This window comes from Hakea prostrata, chromosome 6 (assembly GCF_041222555.1).
Source record: "Hakea prostrata isolate BN-2017 chromosome 6, UWA_Hpros_2, whole genome shotgun sequence".
NCBI classification, from domain to species: Eukaryota; Viridiplantae; Streptophyta; class Magnoliopsida; order Proteales; family Proteaceae; genus Hakea; species Hakea prostrata.
Window position 1 is genome coordinate 25,019,352 of NC_142605.1, and position 23,562 is coordinate 25,042,913.

The window sequence follows — 23,562 nt, forward strand, 5'->3', positions numbered from 1 at the left end:
CTACATGCATAGTGAGAGGAGACAAATGAGATATCAGAAAGAGAAGAGATTCAAGGATTGTTGACCTAGAGCATATACCCATTAGGTAGATCAGAAAGTCTTGACTAAGACTGGAGAGATTTTTGAAGTTAGAGAGAGTTAAGTGACATGGATACTGTTAATATTTCACTTTCTATTTTAGCTTAGGTTTCTGTTTTTGGTTATTTGGTTGACAAGGATTCATCATGGGCTCAATATTGGTCTTCTATTTAACTTTATTTTCTTTCAATAATATGCAATCAGTTTTAGGAAACTTTATGTAATCAGGATTAGGAGATTTTTCCTAATCCCAGAACTCATAAATAAAGCTATCTTGACAGGGAGAGAGTACCCATGCAACTCCCATCCCTCCATCTGTTCTTCTCTTCATCTTCTCTCTTCTTTCTTCTTCTTGTCTGTTCTTAACCAAATCAAAGATTTTGATTTCTAACAGTTCACATCAGTAAGAAGTAGCTGAATGGGGTGTTAAGTGAACACTCTATAGACTTACAAAGTTCACTAAGAGAAGATTGGAGAATCAAGGGGATGCATTTTTGGATAAGTTTTTCTTGGTGGGCATATTTGACTCAATAAACTAAAGAGCTAGATGGAAAGGTAAGGCTTCAATAAGCTAGAGAACTAGATGTGGAGATAAGGCTTCAGCAAACCAAGAGAGGAAGGTTCATTCTATTTGACCAGGTTGAAACCAAAATATTAGTAAATAACATGAAATGGAGAAATTTTAGAACTAATACTCACTTCAGTGTTATAAAATAATAATAAATAAATAAATAAATAAAAAAGCCTAAATCTGTGGTTATGAGCAATTGAATTTTATCCTGAAACTTCAAAACAAGCCTATTTCAGGATAATAACCCATATTTGAACACCATTAGATTGAAAAACAAAAACATGCACGCATTAACACATACACACAAAATGAAGTAGCTCCGGTTTGGACCCTAGGTTATTGTAATCTGCAATCAGCTTTTAAAAAAAGGAAGGGGGGGGGGGGGGGAAGAATGGGCCATTAAATTTGAATCCTGCAAAGATCTTAAATCAAATTTTGCATATGATCAACACACATATGTTGAACTGCCCCACAATGTGTCAAAAGAGCAAAAGATTGGAGCTTTTTGGCCGCAAAAAATGGGTATTCAAGGTTTCAAAATGACTGAAACAAATCAGTTATTTTGAGTCAAGACTCTGTAATATAAATAAGGCATGCTCTATTTCATTTGAAAGCAACTCAAAATCAAAATACAAATTTTAAAATTTTCAATATTTGGACCAATATCTTAAACCACACTAGAGAGCAAGCGTCAAGATGAGGCCAAAGTATATCGAGCAAGGTTCTCAATATCAGGGAAATTTTAGAAATTTTGCAAAAATTAAAAAAAAAAAAAATCATGGGAGCAATATAACAAGGTGTTAATTTCTGTGAAGCAATACAAATCCCAAATATAAAAGCAAACTTCAGCAAATTTCATTGAAATATCACACAGCTTCACCCACAAGATCTGAAACTGCTACAATACCCAGATTTTTTTTTTTTGGCCAAAAATCCTTCACGGAGCATCATCTACTGTAAGATCTGAGTGGATTTGAGAGAATTTGGCCAAACATTCCAAAATTTTGCCCTGAAAGGTATATTGCTCCAAATTCTGGTTTCTTGCAAAAATGAGATAAATATATATTGGTTGGTGTTCAATTTTTCATATGTTAGACACTACAGGCTGATTTACTGCTCCATGAAGGTGGCTTTAGTTTTCTGCCTGATAGCTTGCATTATCATTATAGTGGGGTTAGAAACCAATTCCCTGTAACCAGCCCAAGAATTAAGAGAGAAGAAGAAAATGAAGAAGAGAGGAAGAAGTTGCCAAGCAAAGAAGCAGCCTGTGATGGATCAATTTCTTCCAATAGCAGGCCTCTTTATTTATAATGTTTTAAATACAATAAGAATGACTTTTCTGCCTGATTAGTGACGGTAGAATAACACCACTAAAATATAACAAAAGAGGACTGAAAGGTCCTTGCTGTCCTTGAGATGGCTGCTAGGCCTGCTATCGCAGGCCTTTAACAAGTGGATAATGGTGGGGATGTGCAATGGCATGCACCCTCCTTCGACCAAAAAAGCACAAAAGTTATTCTTATAGTGGATATAGTGTGGTATAAGGAGAAAGTGGATATGGGCAGCACAATGATGGCTTTTCATTCCCCACTATCCACTGAGTACGAGGGACTCACAAAAAATAGTGGTCAAGGTGATTAGGCAACCCAAGGGATTGGAGTGTACCTAGGCTACAAGGCAACCTAAAGCACATGTAATACAACAATTATATTCTTATATAATACTGAAAACTCAACATAGATGGCACATCAATGTAATGTTATATAATTATGCTTGTAATGACTTTTTTTTTGGGATGAATAAAGAAATATAATTATGCTTGTAATGACTTAATATGAGAAAACCAAAATATAATAAACAAAAATATACAATATAATACAAAGTACCATACAGAAACAAAGCAGTGCACATAAATTGTATGCTTATGTTTAAAAAAAGAAAAGAAAGATATAACATAAGGCATGCTACCAGAAGGCAATGCCTCAATACTCAAGGTGGTTGCTCTAATTGCATCAAATGTCACCATGAACCCAAGAAGGTGCTTGAACTCCTAGGCAATGCCTTGACAGCTGATCATGAAGTGGGTCATCTTTTATGAGAGAGCATTTTTCATACCCAAGTTCCCAACTATATATGCCATTGCCTGCTATACCGAGCTGTTATGGTGGACTAACATATGCACCTTCGCAGACCATAGTCTGTACCCTTGGTTGAATTGATGACTACAACTATACTGCGATTGTGATGAACTTCGAGAGATTCTTCACAAAGATGATGACATCATCATGTGCCATGAAGTCCAATATTGGTTCTGTTGGCCCAGGGCAGCCTAGTAAGTTTAACCCACCAAATAATAGTATGTGGTAAAGGGCAAACCTGAAGCCAAAAGCTTCCACACAAATATAGTCCCCCCCTGGGGGGGGGGGAGATTTTCCCATGCAACCAATAATAGTATGGCGTATTAAGTGTAATTGTACCTAGTTGTAAACATGTAATAGGCAATTTGAACTTATGTCTTTTTCATGACACATTTTGACAATGTCTTTTGTAATTATGTAAGGCTGTATTACTAAATGGTTTCACACACAGATAAATGTTGCTATTTTTATGGTTTTTCATTCTTAATTCTTAGTTCAATTGTTATCGTTGTGTTAGAAAATAAACTTTAATGAACCAAAACAGTGCAACAACAAAAAGAATTGAGAAGAAGAAAAGAGAAGAAAAAAAAAAGAATCGATAGGAATCACACAAGCGTGTGATTCTAGCTTAGTACTCCTAGAATTGCAGCCTCTTATTTATAGATATCAATAGTCTAGATTACAATTTGAGAAGAAAGTCATCTTGCCCTCTTTAAAAGGAAATAAAAAGTACAACTTATGGAAAGAATTTTCTAGTAAAACTAACTCCTAAAATCTGTTCAAAATAGAAAGTACTGAAAAAGAAAAGTTCTAAAATTAGTAACTAATAGAAAATAGAAATTATGCTTTCTAAAAACTACCAAAAACTTGTGTACAAGATTCCTACATTACATATCTAAAAAGGAAACAAGGAATAATAGCATAACACTGTTCATGTTACTAACAACCCAAACTTCAACACTCCCTCTCAAACTGGAGTATACACAAAGAAAAATTCAGCTTGCATAATAAGAATAAACTTGAAAGGTAACACCAATCTTGAATCATGTAACACTAACAAGCGTCGATAAACATTGAGAAAACTTCACCCAGGAGATAATCAACACCAACTAAAAAAAATCTTTAATTCTTCATGTCGAACGTTCCATCCAATAATGAGAGCAATCAACGATATTGAAAACGAACAAAGTCCATAAATATAGCAGCATGAAAGGCACTATCCACATAATGCCAATAGTAGGGAGGAATAGCTCCAATGTTCATATAAATGCTTCACAAGAAGGCAAGTAGTAGGTAAAGTATGGGTAGGTAAAAGGCACTATCCACATAATGCCGGTACTAGGGAGAAATATCCACACTAAATCTTCAAAATTGCAACTCCAATATATAAATGGTTCGCAAGAAGGCAAGTAGTAAATAAAGTTATGGTAGGTAAAAGGCAATATTGACTACTGTGGACCAAGTAGGTAGGTAAAAGACAATATAGGTTACTGTGGACCAAATAGGTAAGGTAGTATAGGTTACTACAAACCAAGTAGGTAGGTAAAAAACAGGATAGGTTACTAAGGACTAAGTAGGTAAGGTAAAAGACAATATGGGTTACTGTGAAGTGCGGACCAAGTAGGTAAGGTATAAGACAGTATAGGTTACTGCAGACTAGGCCTGTAAACGGACCGGATTCGGCTCGGATATACAGGTATCCGAATCCGAGTAGCTAATCCGTTATCCGAATCCGAATCCGGCAAAAATTTAGAGAAGGCATCTGAATCCGAATCCGAAACTTTATCAGATATCCGATAATAATCCGATCCGATAAAATATCCGATTATTGATTGATAATTGTCACTTTTTTACATTTTTTATTGTAAATTTCTAATTTCCGATTACCGAATATCGCTATCCGAATCCGAATACCGGTATCCGAATCCGATTATCATCTACTTTTACAGAAAAAATGTTAAATACTTTACTCTATTCGGATAAAAATTTATCCGGATATTATCCAATCCGATAAGCAATTATTCGAATCCGAATCCGGTTGCTTAACGGACGGATACGGATATTTTCCGGTAAGAAAATTTTTGGATACGGATACCCTTAAACGAATACGAATGCGAATTCGGAGGCGGATTTCTGCTATCCATATACAGGTCTACTGCAAACTAAGTAGATAAGGTAGTATGGGTTACTACAGACCAAGTAATTAGGTAAAGGACAATATAGGTAAAGGTAGGTAATGATATTGTTGTAGAATGCCATAAGTTGAGGACAAAGAACTTCACAAATAATATCCATCAGCACATCTTGAGTAGATATAGAATAAGGTATCATTCTCCCCTCCATGTGTAGCATTACACGTGGACAATTAATGACGACCAATAACCAATATCCAATTTAAAAAGATCCCAAGAAATATAGTTTCCAAGTTCTCCTCATGGTAGGGAATGTTGTAATGTGGTAAATATATAGTATCCGTGGTAAATATAGTCCAATGGTGAGGAGTTATGGTATAGATGGGATTTAATAAAGAGCAAAAGATGGACATGGAGGGAGAGGCACAAGTTCAGCTATTGATAATCAAGAACAAAAAAAAAAACAAAATATGTGGGGTACCAAAGGTGGGTAGAAAAAAATTTGTTAGAAACAACAGTAGTCAATAGAGTAGAACCTAGCTGATACTAAATTCAAGTCTGAGATGTTGAAAAAATCTTATAAGAAACAGAGTAGGTACAAGTTTTTATGGAAAAAAAACTTGCAGAAAATTAATTCCACCCACGAAATAAGGAAACAATTGCCCAGGGATTCGCACAAAACATTGTATAGCATCGTAGGTTATAAACCAGTAGTTGAGATGCAAACATAGCCAGACAGGTAAATCGCAGCCCTTATCATATAAAAAGGAAACAGCTGCCCAGGGATTAAATACTAGGTAGATCGAACCTTAGAGAAGACCCAATCTTCATCTGGATACCCAACCTTGTGTAGGAACCATCATGTAAATGATTGCAAACTGAAACATACATCCAATCTTCATCTGGATTCTCTAGGTTGTTAGTAGCATGGAAGGTATTATTTGAGTCATTCATAAGTCATCAAAGAAGCAAACCATATAAACTAGTAGCCATCCCAAATAAATCTTCAGAAACAAGCAAAAGATCCCACGATCTGTAGTATAAACTCATGAACCAGCAGCCCAGAACTTGAAGAAAAATCATAAAATAAATTCTGCAGAGTGCAGAACCGAATAGGGTAGAACAAAAAACTGCAGTATGCAAAAACAAAAGGCTAACGAAGGGGATATAAAAATATCAGAATATAATCCAAGTTCTGGGATCTTCCAAAGGGGCAATAGGTGGGGAAGATCAATTTACATTAATACTTGATCTAACAGTATATTAGTTGTAGCAGTAGGTGGTTGCGCACCAAGGAAAACCGAAAGAGAACTTCAGAAGAGAATACTTGAGAACACTATTTTGATTAAAAAAAGCTTTGATGCCATGTTAGAAAATAAACTTTAATGAACCAAAACAGTGCAACAACAAAAAGAATTGAGAAGAAGAAAAAATAAGAATTGATAGGAATCACACAAGAATGAATTTCTAGCTTAGTACTCCTAGAATCACAGCCTCCATCTTGCCCTCTAAAAAAGGAAATAAAAAGTACAACTTATGGATAGAATTTTCTAGTAAAACTAATTCCTAAAATCTGTCCAAGATAGAAAGTACTGAAAAAGGAAAGTTCTGAAATTAGTAATTAATAGAAAATAGAAATTATGCTTTTTAAAAACGACCAAAAACTTGTGTAGCAAGATTCCTACATTAGAAAGAGTAGCATATCTAAAAAGGAAACAAGGAATAATAGCATAACACTGTTCAAGTTACTATTCACGTGAACAGTAACAGCCCAAACTTCAACACATTGAATGTTGTGTTTTAGGCCTAAATGATACACAATGTATGTTATAGAAAGGAAAGGATACCATAGGTATGCCACGCTAACATTTCAAAATAACACTGCAAAATTTGAATATTTCAGTAATTTCACACTCCCCAAGATGAAATATCATATTAAATGTTCACACTAGAAGAAACAAGTGTTGACCAAAAATTCAAAAAGTCAAGAAAAATGCACCATTTTGTTGGAATTTCGATTAGCTCATTCTTTTTCAAATTCGGCCTTTTCCACCCCAAAATGAACTAGGAAAACCAAGCGTAAAATATACAACATTTCAGCAAAATTTCAAGGTTTTGCTTGGCAAACACAAGTTTCTGAACCATGCATACACTATAACATAGGGTCTAAAGGCAAATTACCACTTTTTTTCCTTATTTTCTTTCATCATTTTTCAGGCTAATGAATCAAACATGTAATCATGTTTATCCTTTACATTTACAGCAAGTTTCCATTTCTTGGGCCTGAAAATGACCATATCTCCATAATGTATTTCTAGATTTTTAAGGCCCAATTAGAAACCAATAACCAAGATAGGAGGTGAAATAGTAATTGGTTAAGTCATTGACGTGAACACAAGGACTCCCCCTCCCCCCCCCCCCCCCAAAAAAAAAAAAAAAATAAAATAAATAAATAAATAGTTGGTCCCAAAATCCATATCCAAATGGCCAATCCAAGCTGGCCGATGCCCCAAGGGTATCTTGGTCATTTTCAGCCCTTTTTTAGGGCTCAATATGGGTCTGGGTAGAATTCCCTTTATCCAAGGGTCATGGATCTACCTTGCTTTTTTATTTGGGTTAGTCAATTTTGAATTATGAAGAGTCCAAGTCTTTAAAAGTTAGTTGTGGATAAGATAAGATTCCTAATCCAAAAGGGGTTCTTATCTTTTAGAGTTTGTTTTTATTTGGAAGTATTAGCTTGAGTCCTAAGTCAAGTTTCTTCACAAGATTCCAATCCTAGAATTGTGGTCTTGTAGTAATTTGGTTCCTTTTGAGTGTAGTAGTTTAGAGTTGGAACCTTATCTATTAGGGATTTCCAGCCCCAGTAAAAGTCTTTTATTTTAGGCTGTAAATAGCCTCTTCCTACAATGTAATACTCAGTTTTGATGATTAATAAAATTGATTGAGTTGAGGACCAGGGTCTTCTTATTGGGTAGGCCTTGGTTGAGAGTTTGTTCAAGTTTCTACTTCATCTTCTTCAACCCAGCAGAGCATATGTGATCATCGAAGCCTTCAAGCATTCAAACGCAGCAATCAAGTAAGTGTAGCATCATCCCCCACCCAGTCCCTGCCTGCCCTCTTGTCCGCAGCCCTTCCCCTCCCCTTTCCTTGCTAGTGCAGCCCTATAATCCCCTCCCCTTTGCTTCTGTACCTTAACAGCAGCATTCCCCCAAACCCTACAACCACCCTAAGCACGGTACCTCGTGTCGGCGATTTATCGACTTTACCAAAAGTCCCCCCAGGGACACCAATTTTACCAAAAGTCAGCGATATATCGCTGATTAGCCGACGATCGAATAGTCGAGCGATCCACCATTCCTCCGGCTGCGGTGGTTGTTTCCTCTCCCCCTCCCCCCCCCTCCCGTCTCCCGAACCCGTAAGGTCACTGTTGCAGAGCTGAAAGGAAAGAGTAAACTTCCGAGAGCGAAACACAGAGAGAGAGAGATTGAGAGCGAGAGAAACAGAGAGAGATTTGTTTCCTCTCTCTTTCTTCAGATCTGAGGGAAAATATCAGAACAGAAAAACAAAAGTCTGATTGATTCCCAAGCATGTACATAGCTGCGGCAGGCAACTGACGACCTTGAGACTCGTCTTGTGCCGCCACGGAAGGGTTCTTTGACCTCTTCAACAAATCCTACATTACAATCGGGGCAGACTATGGTATCTCGAGTTCTCGACCCCAAACCCTAATGAAACGACTGCATCTGTAGCACCAGTGAGAAGACCCTGCCGAGGCCATGTTCCAGATCCGATCCCAAAAAGTGAAACCCCAGATGACGATCACAACGCCACCATCCACCGCCAAGACAACCTCAAAAAACCAGCCACCGGAGGAGAAGGAGGAGATCGAGTGGTTTGGGGATGGCTGACGGCGAGTATCCCTGGGAAGGAGAGAAAGTTGCAGAGAAACGACGGTTTTTAGCATTTAGGTTTAAAAAAAATTAGCATTTCGGTTTAAAAAAATTCGGGTGACATGTCGAACCGTGACCCTAAGCCCCACAACTCACTAGCCCCTTCTCTAGTAACCACAGCCCTCCCCTTTCCCCAACCTCTTCCAGCAACACAGAAACCACATTAGGGAATCCCAATTCCCAGCACCTTCCCAGCCCCATTCAACCCAGGTGGATCGCAGGAAACCTAGGTTGGAGCCCTACCATTATTTTCTACAAATCAGTCCTATTTCCCTAAGTTAGAAAAACCTACACTTCATCTTCCTCCTTGAGATTCTGCAGAAATTTCAAAATTCCAGAAATCAGATTTTTATCAAGTTCTGTCAATTAGATCCCATTCTAGTTGAAAGGATAGCAATGGAAGTCAGCTCTGCTCAGCAAAACCAGCAAGGAATAGCCTTTTTCCATGCTAGCCAAAACCCTATATTGGCCCAAATTTCAAAATTCAAATCTGGAATTTAATCTTGGCTCTTGAGTAGAATTCAGATCTGAATCTCATCTTCAGCAGGCCATAAAGTACCTAAAAACCCTCCCCCTTCTGGTCAAATTTAGTTTTGTCTTTGGTAGGCCTTGGTTGAATGGGGTTATGCCAAGAGAGTAGGGGAACCTAACAGCAAAGGTTTATTGATGTTTTGATGGTGGATCACTGCTAGATTTGAAATAACAACAAACTAGGGTTTGGTTTCTGGGTTTTCAGAAAAGGGACTGAAGGTATCTAGGGTTCTCAGTGGTCAGCACCAGTTGCAGCTAAGGTCAAGTTTCCTAATGTATGTGGAAGTCAATCAAAATATGGGACTTCCTCATGGCTGGTTTGGTCTGGCAGGTTCTAGGGCTTGTGGATGATTTCTAGGGAAATCTTAGGATTTAGGGTCTAAAAAATTACAAGAAAAAATGGATCAAGATGATTCGAGTTACTATTCAGCAAAGATATCCTTGAACAGAAGCTTGGCTTGTTGAATATAATCTAGAATGTTGTTGAAGAATTTCCAGTAAATAGACAGAACTTCAAGATATTTAGTAAAGCAGACTATGGTTGTAGAAGAATTTGATGCAAGGGAGGTTGGGAAGCAGAATACTTCTCCAATATCAGCAATGCTCAAAACAGAACTCTTATTCATATATTTTGTGGCTCAACTGAGTAATTACATAGAACTCAAAGTGTTAAAATGAACAGCAAGAAATAGCGAATCGAAATAGAAACAAAAAGAAAACACACAGATTTAACGTGTTTCACACACCAATGCAGTGTGCCACGTCCGTTGGTGAAGAGGAAAAGCCTTTCCCTATGTAGAAGAAAGAAACAGTGGAGATCTCACTACCAAATACCAATCACCAAGAATGGCGTTACAAAAACTCTCACCCAAACCCTAAATCAAAAAATCCCCAAATGTCTCAATAATCTCTAGGCGAATATAAGGTACATAAAGGGATTCCAATCGAGTAAATGGATCAATCCATTAGGTCACTCGGGTCACCCACAAAATATGTCGGTGTAGGTCCATCTTCAAAGTCGGGTACAAGAATTTGGGTCTCAACATAATACAAAGTTAAACTAGATCTCAAAATAGAATTAAGACTTAAACTAAAAATTAGGATCCAGCTAAGTTTCATCTGTCAAAATTTCCAACTAAAAAGGAATTCAAAAAAATCCCTAAGCAACTCCCAAGATCTTGGTGTGGTGTATGCCACTGCACCTGATACTGTTCTATAAGCAAAAACCCCACACCTGTGAGTGGCTTTAGATAGCCAAACTGCAACACTCCCTTTTCAGAGAAATGGACCAAATATAGTCCCCATTACACTGACTGAAGAAAAAGGATGAAATGTGAAATTACAACCCCTGATTTAGAATTGTAAAGGTAAGGGAAACTTTGACATTAAAAAGAGTGCCACTTTTGATGGATGGTGGCAGGTGGAAAATATTTAAGGAATCTACCACAGCATGTTTGTGAGTTGTAACAGGGCTCAAAACATTGTGGAGTAACTACTGGGTTTGTTTGTATCACATAAATATTTGATGAATGGCCAATAAGTCCTTTAAGTTGGAAAGACAGTTTTTTATGTGAACCAGATCCAGGACCACCTAATGAGGGCCCAAGGGGTTTACCAACACCCTACAGCTCTACCAGCAACCCAAGTAATTTCGTTCAAGTATAGGGTATTTTGGTAATTTTGCTATCTTTGGGTTAAGTCCACCTAGGGTCTAGTTGGGTCCAGTATGTTTGTGGGACCTAGATCTACTTTTGTTTTTGAGTTTGAGCCATTATTCATTAAGTTATTAAAGAGTCCTTGTCTGAATGGGATTCCTAGCTTTTGAAGGAGTCCACTAGAGTTGTCCTACTACTTGCTAGGGATCTATATCCACTTTTAGAATTCAAATTGGGATCCTTTAGAGTAAGTTATGAAGGTTCCTTGCATGAGTTAAAGTCTTAAGGAGTTTTAGGTAGATTCGAATTGAAAGTCAAAGTCCAAGTTTGATTTCCTTCTTAAAGTTGAGTCCTAGTCTAATTTCTTTCTGTAGGCTATAAATAAGCCTTCAAACCTTGTAAACAGTAGATTGATTTGATGAATAAAATTGAGATTGAGTTCGGGGGCAAGCTAGAGAAGTTGTGGGTTCCCTAGAGGGGGCCTGCGGCAACTTCAAGTGAAGGTTTTCTGCAATTTTCCATGTATTCCAGCATACTGCTTCAAGGTTCGGCAGTCCTACAAATGATCCCAAGAAAGTACCAGCTCCCTTCCCCAACCCCAGCCCCATTCCTTACTCTCCCCTCTCTCCCGCAGCCTTCCCCTACCCTTCTAACCCTAGTTTCTGGAATCCCAGCCCCTCTCCCTCCATCGTGGTTACATCCAGCCCATTCCCAACCCCTGCTGCAGCCATAGAAACCCTCCCCCTGCGCTAATACCTAATCCCCTACCTTCCACTAACCCTAATCTATCATTCCAGCCCTTCCCCCTTAGGTTTTCTTCTTCTCTTCCTTCTTACAAACCTGCGGCAGCTTCTGGAAATTCCAGAATTTTTAAAACCCTGATTGCAGCAGTTTTGTAATACAATTAAAACCCTTCTCCTTTTAGAATTACACTCGAAACCCATACCCTCGATCCTAAATCCAGCCCCCTCCCATACCTAAAACCCTAGAAAATTCTGCGTTCTTCATTAGAAACTGTAACCCTATAATTTGCAAAGCCTTATATCTCTCTCATCCTTCATCCAAACCTAGAACCCTTTTAAGTTTAGCTTCCCTATCACTCAATTGGCAGTCGACCTTAACCTTAGGTTGAACCAAAACCTATAAACACTAGATTCTAAAACCATAAACTTCAATTCTGAAATTACTCTTACAGCAAGGTGTAAAGCTTGGAAACCTAAAACTATAAACCCCTAAGCTGGGCCGAACCTCTCCTAAACCTACCCATACAAACCCTAAATCTATCTTGAACCCACCCCCCACCCCCCACCCCCGAAGGTATTTTCAGCCTTAGATGACTGCTAATTCTCAGGAAAGAGGATCCTGGAGTGAGCCTGGTTCTAGGGCAATAGTCAACCAACTACACCATTGATCCTGGTTCACATCAGTTTTTCTCAGGATGTGGTCCATCTTGCAATAGATGGGGCTTCTGGAAAGAAATTGGATCCAGTATGCCATAAAAGGGAGGCTAATGGAAAAATGGAGCAGGAAGATATTTCAAGAAAATAAGCATGGTAAAATACTTGAGATGAAACCAGCTAACACCATAAGCAAGAGTAAACAATAGGGAATTAAATATACAGCATTCTAACTTGAATATTTCATAAACTTGTAGCCAACAGTTCAAATAAGACATTTTATTTATGTAAGCTGTAAGACTACAGTGAATCAAGTGGTCTCACAACTTTCAAGATTTTATTCCTTACTACTTGGAAATTTAAATGTCAAAGTAATCAGAATTAGAGAGAACTGCCTCAAAAACCCCAAGCAGCTCCGGAATTGTATTATTAACATACAACAAAGTATAAATAAAGAAGCGATGTAGACCAAAAAGTATGATCTTCAGGAAACCACGTTGTATCACAATAAAACCAAATCTTGGATATTTAACAGGAAAGAAAGACTTTTCAAAAATGCAACGCTCACCGTCATCCACTGGCACCTCAGAGCAACATCCCGTACAGTCTTGTCAGATAGCATAGCTGCGATCTTGACGTACCTCATGAAGCTTGGTTCATCACCATATCTAATAATTTCATGCAGTATATTAATAAATGTATGACTACAAACCAGAGGAAGTGAAGACAACGTAACACTCATAAGCAAACAATTAGAAAGTATCACATAAAAAGTTGAGGAGAATCACAACCATCTTTCACCAGTAAAAGCAGTTAAGTCATTATCCCGATGCTACTGTTGCAATCTTCAAACTAGAAGGCATGACACTTGATGTTGGCTAGAATTCAAATCATTGCAACAATAAATGAGAAATTGAGCAATGGACTCAATGTGCTTGCTAAGGCAAGAGTAATCAAACTTGCCTATGGTGCTCCTTGACCTCAATGATGTGAGAGGGGATGTATAATGCCATTGAAGGTGACAGCTAAATAAACAAAAACACGAGGTGTTAACTTAGGTGAGAACGTCAGTGCAATGTGCCTCATACTATCCGAGCTGTTCTGTTCTAGAGCTTGTTTTTTCTATTAGTTACTTGCACCCTTACTACTTTAACTCCAAGTCTTTGTCAAGCAGAAACTCCCCTTTAGGTTTCTTTTATCACTACTTCTAAAAACCCTACCAGAGTCTTAGACTTTGAAGTGCCTACCTGACACAGATCCACCACCAAAACAAGCTTATTTTATCAGGGATAAATCTAGGGTCGGGTTCTTGATGTGAACACAACTTGGACCTGGCCAAAACCCTAAGTGGGGGCCGCAAGAGGGCTCTAAGAAGCCCCCTAGTCCGGCCGAACCTCCTAGCAGGGGTATTTTGGGCATTTTCTGCCCTAATTTGTTGCTGGAATTTAATTCCAATTTAATTACAGAATCCAATTTGGTTAGGAAGTTTGTTTTGAGTCAGCAGTTGAGTTATTGGGTCCTTGGTTGTTTCAAACTCTAGTACATGTGGCAATTAGAGTTTTAAATAAAATGGAATTTAAGGATGTGCATATTGAGTTTAACTTAAAGTTTTATTTCAGCATCTGTCCATTATAAATCTTTATAAGTTTTAGATTTCATTTCGATGGTTGAGACTATGTGGTGGGATCCTATCTATAAAGGAAGTAGTGTTGAAGAGTCTTTTAGTAGGCTATAAATAAGAGCCTACTCTTTCTTTATAAGTTAAGTCTGATTATTGAATGAAAATTATTAAGTTTGAGGACTGAGGTTTCTGTTGAGGGGGCCTCAGCTGATTTAGTAAAAGTTCTTCAATATTCAGCGCCAATCCCAATCTCCAGCATCTACAAGCATTCAAGCGCTCCTACCTTCTCCATTATCACCAATGGCTCTCCGGATGGTTTTTTCTCCTCTTGAGTTGGGATTCGTCAAGGCTGTCCTCTCTCCCCTTACCTCCTTTCCCTTGCTCTGGAGGTTCTTTCCCGCATCCTCCAATCCAAGACGGATCAACTCTTGATCTCTCCTATTCCCAAATGTAAATCCCTCAATCTCACTCATCTCGCCTTTGTTGATGATCTCATGATCTTCTCCAAAGCTGATCATAGCTCCATCTCTTCTATCCTATCTGCCTTTAATCTCTTCGAGTCCATCTCGGGTCTCAAAGTCAATCTCAACAAATCTACCATTTTCCTCTCGGGAGTCTCTGACACTCTCCGCTCCAATCTCCTAAATCTTTCTAGATTCAAGCCTGGCTCTTTCCCTGTTGTCTATCTTGGCCTTCTTCTTATCCCTAGTAGGCTTTCTCTCCACCACTGCTCTCCCATGCTAGATCGTATTTGGAAAAGTCTCCAACTTTGGAAAAGCCGGCTTCTCTCCTTTGCCGGTCGTGTTGAGCTCATTCGATCTGTCCTCCAATCCTCCTACCTCTACTGGTGTGGCATTTTTCCCCTTCCCAAGTCTATCTCTTTGGCGATGGAGTCCATCTTCTGTGCCTTTCTCTGGAAAGGCCAGGAATCCTCAAGATTCATCCGCCCCATCAGTTGGTCCAACATCTGTCGGCCTAAATCTGAGGGGGGGCCTAGGAATCCGTAGGATCCAAGATGTCAATTCCGCTACTTTGCTTTGTCTCATCCGGAAAATTGTTTCCAAACAAGATTCCATTTGGGTCAATTGGGTCTACTCTTACCTCCTTAAATCTGATTTTTTCTGGCTGTCCCTATCCCTTCCAACCCTTCCTGGATCTGGAGGAAACTTCTTCTCCTCAAGCCCTATGCTCTCCCTGCCATCACCACTCAAATTTCCTCAAGCCTCTCCACTAAGTTCTGGCAAGATCCGTGGCATCCGATGGGTATTCTCCACTCTCTTTTTCCCTCCCGCACCGTCTATGACTCCCGCATCCCCAAGTCTTCCCTGTCATCGGACTTCATCTCCGATGGATCATGGACCCCTGCCCCCCACCCTAGTCTCACACAAGTCTGGAATTCCCTCCCGCCCATTATCCCCTCCGCTCATGACACTTTAGTTTGGCTCCCCTCAACCTCAAAATCCTTCACCTCGGCTTCTACTTGGAACTTGGTTCGTTCCCCTTCCCCTTCCCCCCTTGGCCTTCCCTTGTCTAGTTCCCTGGACATATTCCTCGGCACACCCTCACCCTTTGGAGAGCCCTAAACCATGCCCTCCCAACCGAGGCTTTCCTCATCTCCCGCCATAACCCTGTGAACTCAAACTATATCCTTTGCTGGATCGGTACCGAGGACATTGAGCATTTATTTTTCTCCTGCCCCTTCTTTAGTTCTCTCTGGAGAAAAGCCCTTGCTTTCATTTGGCCCCGCTCCCGCCGCTCATTTGGGTTTGATCGTGACTGGTTTTGGATTTTGAGTAATTTCACAAGCTCCTCTATTTGTGACCAGGTAGGTAAGCTTGTCTATGGTGCTATGATCCATCATCTCTGGTGGGAGCGGACTCTAAGGTGTTCGACTTCTAAATCCTGCTCCCTTGATTCGATTTGGAACGCAATTTATTTTGATGTATCAGCTAGACTCATTAGCATTCCCCATCCCCCGGTTGTTGATTCCCCAAGGAACAGGCTTATTGTTGTCTCCTGAGGCCTTAACTCCCAAATCATCCCTTCTCCCTAATTGTTCGTCCTTGTAGTTCGTTGTTTGTTTAATATCATTATTTATTCATCCAAAAAAAAAAAAGCTTCCATAAGCTACAGCAGCCAATCAACAGCTCCAGCAAGCATCCTTCAAGAGTTTTCAGCAAACCAGTGAGTAAATCCCCTCCCCAACCCCTACCCCCATTTCTTTTCTTCTTCATTCTTCTTCCTTCCAGTCTGTGCAACCCAGAAACCCAACTCCCCCCCTCCCCCCGCTGTCACTACCCTAACAGCACCCCCCAACCCCGACAGAACCTGGATCCCTTCCCCAGCCCTCTATGACTCTGCCTCACCACTCCCCCACCCCTCCCCTACCCTACTGCTTCTTATTTCCCTCTCTTCCCTTCATTGCGACAAACCCCCCCCCCTCTTTTGGCTTGCGGTAGATCTGAAACAGAAAAAGAAAGCAGAAAAAGAAAGGAAAGAAGAAAGAAAAAGAAAGAGAAGAAAGATCAAGAAGGATTGCCCAAGAACTTACCAAGTAACTTCCCCTGCTCTTTATCCATCCCCTTTCATCATCCATAAACCTCTCCATACCATCCCATTCAGTTTTGTCAAATCAAGATCTTATGCAAAACCCTACCGATATAGATTTTGTTAAAACCCTGACGACCCTTAGGATCCCAATTTTGTTTCCTTATCTTTCCCCCCAATTCCCATTTAAATCAGAATATCCCATATCATTCCAAAGTGCTTCCCACTCCCATAGGCATCCCATAATAATTTTGATTTATTTGTTGGAAGTTTCTGGGCGATCTCTTAATTTTAGGGAAATTATTCTCTAAAATTGGGTTTACATCAGTATATATTTATTCAGCCTGATCCATTGTTTTCTAACAGACTACTTTTATGGGCCTAAAGTATGGGTACCTAGGTTTAGAATGAAATTACTTTCTTTACTTGGTTCATTTTAAGTTGTTTTGGTTTAGTTCAGTTGAACCAATTATATGTGGTTAATTAAAGTTGCAATTAACTGCTAGGAAGCATTTTAGTGGGGTCTATATCCAGACTTATAAATCCAGTCCTATGTTGAATCTATTTTAGTTTCCTAGTCAATTCTAGTCAACACATACGTTAAGGATTGAATTAGTCATTTCCTTTTCTGTATGAGAGCGAGTTTATCTTTGAGTCTTCTGTACAAGGTTGTAAGGGGTTACATTATTGAACATGAATGTGCTTTGCAAGCTGTGGCGCCTTCTTCCTCCATTGCAAGAGCTCAGTTTAGCGTTTAGACTCCGGCAGGATTGGTGTGTATATCTGGTCGACTCTCGTTGATGTGAAGCCTGAAAGGTTCATTGATGTGATTGGTATTTGATCCAATCAACTTGTTGACGTGTGAAGAGAGGGAGCTTTGACTTAAAGCTTCCCCTTCAACTAAGTTGAAAAATACCATGAAGATTCAAGGTTCTGAATAGAGTCTTCATCCGTTTCAGCCATTAAGCTTCTGCCAAGCTGATTCATAACAACAGTTAATTAATTGCATAATCCCAACACCGAATTCTGTCCTAATCTTCTAATTGTCCTAACCCCATCTTTTCCTTTTCCTATTCTCATTTTTGGAATCCTTAGCTTAATAAAAACCTACCCAAAGTAAAAATCCACCCTTAGAAACTTCCCAAATTCAACCCACAGCCTCAAATATCATCTCCATGTTCAAAATCTTTTGCTGCCCAAGAATTCTATTAGAACTCTAACATCCACAGATCCAATTTTATATGAGTTTAAAGTAAAAGCAAGCTACTGCCTTGACAACCAGCAACCATCTTCTAGGACTTCATGTATAAGGCAATTTTGGCAAGAATTTCCTATAAATATAAACATTAAAACCAGATGAAATTTCCACCTCAATCTAAGTTTTGTATCCTTTCACCCAGCCAATTGCCTGAAATTTAGTTTTGTATCCTTTCACCAGCCAATTTCCTGAAATTTAGTTTTGTATCCTTTCACCAGCCAATTGCCTGAAATTACCTTTTTACCCTTCAGCCTTATTTTCACTAGGAATCCGCCATAACTTAGAACCACTTAATTTAGTTGTAACCTTCAGCATATATTCTCATCAATATTAACTTGACATAACCCCTACACTAACCCTAGCCCAACTCCACAGGTGAGCCCCACCCTATTCTGACCCATTCAAGCTGGGCTGGTTCATACAAGGTCATCAATTATTCACCACTAGTCGATCACTTACTGGGGCCAGTTGACTTAAGCATATGATATCTTCAGTCCAATGGCAATACCTTCATAATGTTAAGCTTACTTCTCAAACAAGGTATTGTCAGATATTCTTATGAAACTTGGAACTATCAGCTCAATGATAAGCTAAACAAGTAGTTAGGATCATCCTAATGGTTATTCCTACATTGAAGCTCTTTGTCAGATGCCTAGATGGAAGGCGTAGTTCACTCACATAATCATATTGGGCCTTTCAATGGGTTTCAATAGTGGGAAATTGCACATTTTCTTGTCTTCTTGGAGAAAGGATTCTTTTTTGGAGGGGAGCTAAGATAATTCTTAAGTTTGTTCCAGCTTCATTGCCTGAGAAACGAAGAAGAGCAGATAGGAATACATTTTAACAAACCTTAACTGGTGGTAACAAAAACCATGTTGCCAGTCAGGAGTTGGGATCAAGTGAGCCAGCAAAAGACCGATCGTAGGATTAAAATATATATGAAACTGGCTCTTAAGATTTGCTGAGAAACAAATAGAAAAAGGTTCTTGTGAACAAAGAAAGCTTATACCTAGAAAATAGCAGTCTAGATTTGCTGAGAAACAAGTAGTCTGCTTAGAAGGGCAGTAGCTGCTTAGTGTAGTTCTATAATGATTGTGATCCCAGATGATTTAAATATGACAATGTCAATTTGTCAGAATTAGTTGAGGGCATCTGTTGCATATACCCGTAGTATGGACGATGGTCTCTTCCTTCAAAATTCAAATAAAACCTTTTATTATGAAGGAAAAGAAACTTCTTGGCATCCCAATAAGTTGTAAATGCATCACAACAAAGGAGTATGGGAAAGAATTTCAAAAGTGTTGCCCAATTAGTAAGGTAAACAAGCAGCAATGAGAAATTGAAGAATACCTTCCCAGGGATTATGAACTCTATGGGGCTATGCATGCAAAATAATATAAATGACTAGGTCATTCAACTTACCAAAGAGCAGCATTAAAGCCAAGAAACTCCTAATCTAAATAAAGAAAACAAATCTTACATGCATGATGCATCTACTATTTGGACCATGAAGAAATGCAAAACTGATAATGGATTGATGGATACAATGTCACAGGCAAAAATAATCATCTTGATGGATGAAGAACAAATTTAGGCACAAGAATATGTATAGGAGAAAACAACTCGTAAAAAGTGTAGTTTCATGGAAATGAAACGAAACATTACAGAAAATGAAGGGGGTTGAAGAGTGGTATATGAGGAAAAAAATAAGATTAAATCATAGAACCCCTAGCTTCTATAAGCATTTTTCTAAATTGTACCAAAATTAACAGGCATCAAGAATGATTAACTAAAAGCCAGGTCTTTAGAATCGATTACCACATGAAAATCCACTGTAAGTTGCGATACAAAAAGCAAGGAATAAGCACATTCTTCATTAAAAAAAAAATTATAACCACAGCTAAGCAGGAAAGGCTTTGATGAATTCATAGTTCAAGGACAGTACGATAAACAGCTATAAAATAAACATGATGCGAGTACCTACTTTGCAAGACCTTCCTCCAATTTAGACTGTTCTTCCGGGGACCACTCGACAGCCAATCCTGTATCATGCTTGAGACCTGGCACTGAATCAAGAAGAGAACCGGGGGAATATCCAGCTGCAGTAATTCCAGGGTTGTTTATCATACTGGAATTACCAGTCAGTATCATCCCTGTTGTACTGTTCATCCCTAGAGAATTACCCAATGGAACCGTGCCATTCATTCCAACAGAGTTTCCCAAAGGAATCATTCCTGAGTTGCTGCTTGAGGCACTGGACTGAAATGAAATCGTATGCCTGTTCAACACGGAAGACATATATGGATCTTGATGGATCTTGATGGATGCCCATGTTCGAATCAGCTGCCATTTCTACCTGAAAGACCTCAAACCCTCTACTTAATCAAAACCTGCAGATTTTACAGATGCCCAGATATCAATTTCCAATGGTTCAAATGCAAATCAAAAACCCATTAGCCTTGCTTAAACATTCCTAATACGGATTTCACCAACAGGAGCTACCAATAAGACTCGTATGTCCTCTGAATTCAAGGTTCCAAAGTGGGTAGCCCACAAGCTCCAGAAGTTGAAACACAGAGCCTGCCTCGATAAACTCGCAGTTCAAACACCTGAAGATGATATGATTATTTACAAACACAAAAAGGTCGAGCCAAACCCCACCTGCCCTGGTTTATACCGCAACAGAAGAAGAAAGAGAGAATTCCCCACGTTTCTTTTTGAAACTTCAAATTACACAACTTCCCATCAACATCAAGACCCACAAATAGCAAATCCACCTAGTAATCACAGCCAAAAGTCCAAATTCAAACGACAATATCTCCTCAAAACAGCCGCAAACTTCACCTTCTATGCCAAACCAAGTACCAAAATAGCAAAACCTCAAGCCATTCATCCACGACCATCAACGCAACTTCAAACGAAACATCAAGCCTCAGAAGAAACCCCAGAATCAGACTTAAAAAACACGTCTCAGATTACACGCAAGCAAACCCACCAATGATTTAGACATCAAAGACAGTGGAAGAAAGAGTGGGAAAGGAAACTTCACCTTTCTGTGCAACTTTCCAGGAAAACCCCTTATCAGGTTCACCCATCTCTCCTCTCTCAACCTTTTCTCTTTCCTTCTTTATGGCCCAAAGGCCAAAACTCCAATCGGAAAGGGAAAAGCTTTGTGGGTTTTAAATAATCGCTTCTGAGAGACCTTGGAATTCAGCAATAGTGCGAATCCCAATGAGCATTTGATACCAATTATTGTGGGAGATTCTTCCCCTTAACCACCTCACCCTTTCCTTGTTCTCCAAATCTTTTCCGTTTTTTTTTTTGTTTTTCCTTCACCCAGTTTTGAGTTCTGACTTCTGAAACTTTTGTGCGGTTGTGCCTTTACGCTTCTCCCAATTTCTCTTTATTTTAATTATTTTTTCCCCTTCTGCTCTCTGCAACTCATTTTGAGTGACTCTGAGTTCATCTCATAGCGGAAGCTCTGCTTTTACTGTTTACTGCTTTAGGCTTTCAAGCCTTCAAGCATCAATTGACTTTGGAAAAAAGCCACCGCCTTTTGATAAAATTACAGAAATACCACCACTTTGACATTAAAAAAATTTCAGTTTCTTATTTCTGGCAAGGACAAGTGGAGAATGAACGAATCACAAGTGCACAACCTCTCCTAGTGGAATGCCCGAAAAGACACCCAGTTGCTCCTCCTTTGAGTTTCTCAACGACCGTTATGACAGTTAAAAGGGTTAATATGGTTTAACAAGGATTAAGGACCACATTAATCCATAATTATAGATAAGATAATTAATACAACCGAACTAGAAGTCTTAATCTTGTGTGATTTTTTCATTGGTCTATATCCGGTCTGAACCGGTTTGTTTTTGAATTAAAACTGAATAATCAAATAATTTGTTGCCTAAAAGTGGTCAAATCATTAAATTGAACTGAATGGAGTTTGGACTTTGGACTTTGAGTCTAATTTCAAAACATCAGAATAATTTAATATTAATTGTGAGTTGGATTAAAGAATAAATTGTTGATTAGTTGATACAGTGAATGCACCAATTATTGAGTGGGAAGTCTACACTTTTTTAGTTTTTTATTTTTTATTTATTATTTATATATAAGTGCAAATTGACAGACTGGAACAAGGCTTTGGAGAGTGGGGAGTCACAATTGCAAGAAAGGTTATGAATTGGTATGTTGTTGTGATCTAAGGTGGGGTCCATTAGGGAATGACGGGACAGGTTTGAATGAGTTTGGATTCTCCATCCGCACATAGATGCTGTGATATTTACGTACTTTTTTTTTATTTATTAGGAGACAGGACCACCTCTAAGCACTAAAAACGTAAACAAGAGATAGATTTTCTTTCTAAATATGTAATGGAAAAATATGATAAAAAACACAGCCCCTTACTCACACAGAAAGAAGATCCCAACTCGATATGAATATGGGTTTAGACAGATACTTTACTCAATTGGTGTTTAAGCACGATGGGGACCAATATTGTGTGAAAGTGGAATTGTCTGATAGTCTCCTATATTCGGAGGTAGTAACTTAAGTTTGAATCTCTAGTCTCGCACGCTCTCCACTAAGCCTGTGGGCCCTAGCCATTGTAACTAATTTGATGATGATGTTAAAAAAGAGAAAAAATTGAAAACCATCAATAGATATGAAATTTTTAGGAAAAATTTCAAGGTTATCTAAAATGAAGTTTACAGCCAATGTGGGTTTCAGCTTACAAAATTGTACTCTTCTGGTTCATTTACAAAAATACCAAAACAGAACTATAGGGTCAAATAACTAACCATTTGGACGGATTTACCCCCATCCCCTTCATCTATTTAGTTTATTTGCCATTGCTTTTACTATTTCCTTCTTTGTTCTACAGGTTCTCCTCAAAGGAATAGTCAAAATGGAATGTAGTTCCGATTTGTCAAAGCGATTATTGGTCTTCCCTCCAAAATTCTCTTTCCTTTTCCCTCTTAGTTCTTGTTAAACAGGGAAGAACAAAAATCAGAACTAAAGCTATAGGAAAAAACCAGAAGCTTCAAAATCTTATTTCCTAGATTTGGAAGAAGCTTTTGTAGATCTTGCAATGTAACGCGACCAGGAGGAAGAAAAGACAACTCTCAATTTGAGGGGAAAAAAAGTGGAAAAATATTTATATGGGCGGATGGGCCCCATATGTAACGAGGCGATGGAAAAGTAAAAGAAATGAAGAGATTTTGTAAAAGAATATTAAATAATGGTCTCACTTTGTTATTTTTCATATTTTCTCACAAATTTCTATATATATTGTAATGTTTTGAAAGACATTAAATGAGAAAGTTAACGTGCCACCTTAGACAAAGGAAGCGTATCTCTAGATTTTTTTTACTCTATGAACTAAGGGCATGTTTGGTTACATGAGTCTGAAAATTTCAAATATCTAGAGATTTCAAATCAATAGATTTCAAAGCTATGGAATCATAATTTATAAAATTAAATGTTTGGTTGTAGAATGAAATATGTGGATTCATCCTAAAAAACTATTTGATCGACGTGATTTTTATGAATGTGCAAATGTATTGCTTTTTTGAAATCTCTGGGTTTCACCCCTTACCCATAAATCTACAGATTCACGTTTTTAATGTAAAAATGTGAATCTAGAGATTTTTACAACCAAATGGGTATAATTCTCAGAT

At 38.6% G+C, this 23,562-nt stretch overlaps 1 protein-coding gene across 3 annotated transcripts in view; it reads right to left on the reverse strand.

Annotated features, from left to right (window-relative positions):
- LOC149012842 (uncharacterized) overlaps positions 1–21,342 on the reverse strand; it is a 28,191-nt gene extending 6,849 nt beyond the window's left edge. For all 3 annotated transcript variants that reach the window (XM_089157533.1, XM_089157534.1, XM_089157532.1), the window contains exons 1-2: positions 19,863–21,342; positions 13,021–13,120 (exon numbers count right to left, since the gene is read on the reverse strand). In XM_089157533.1, coding sequence (XP_089013659.1) covers positions 13,021–13,120; positions 19,863–20,176 — 414 coding nt within the window. In that variant the 5' untranslated portion in view covers positions 20,177–21,342. The remainder of the gene's footprint in view (positions 1–13,020; positions 13,121–19,862) is intronic.
- Positions 21,343–23,562: the final 2,220 nt, after the last annotated feature.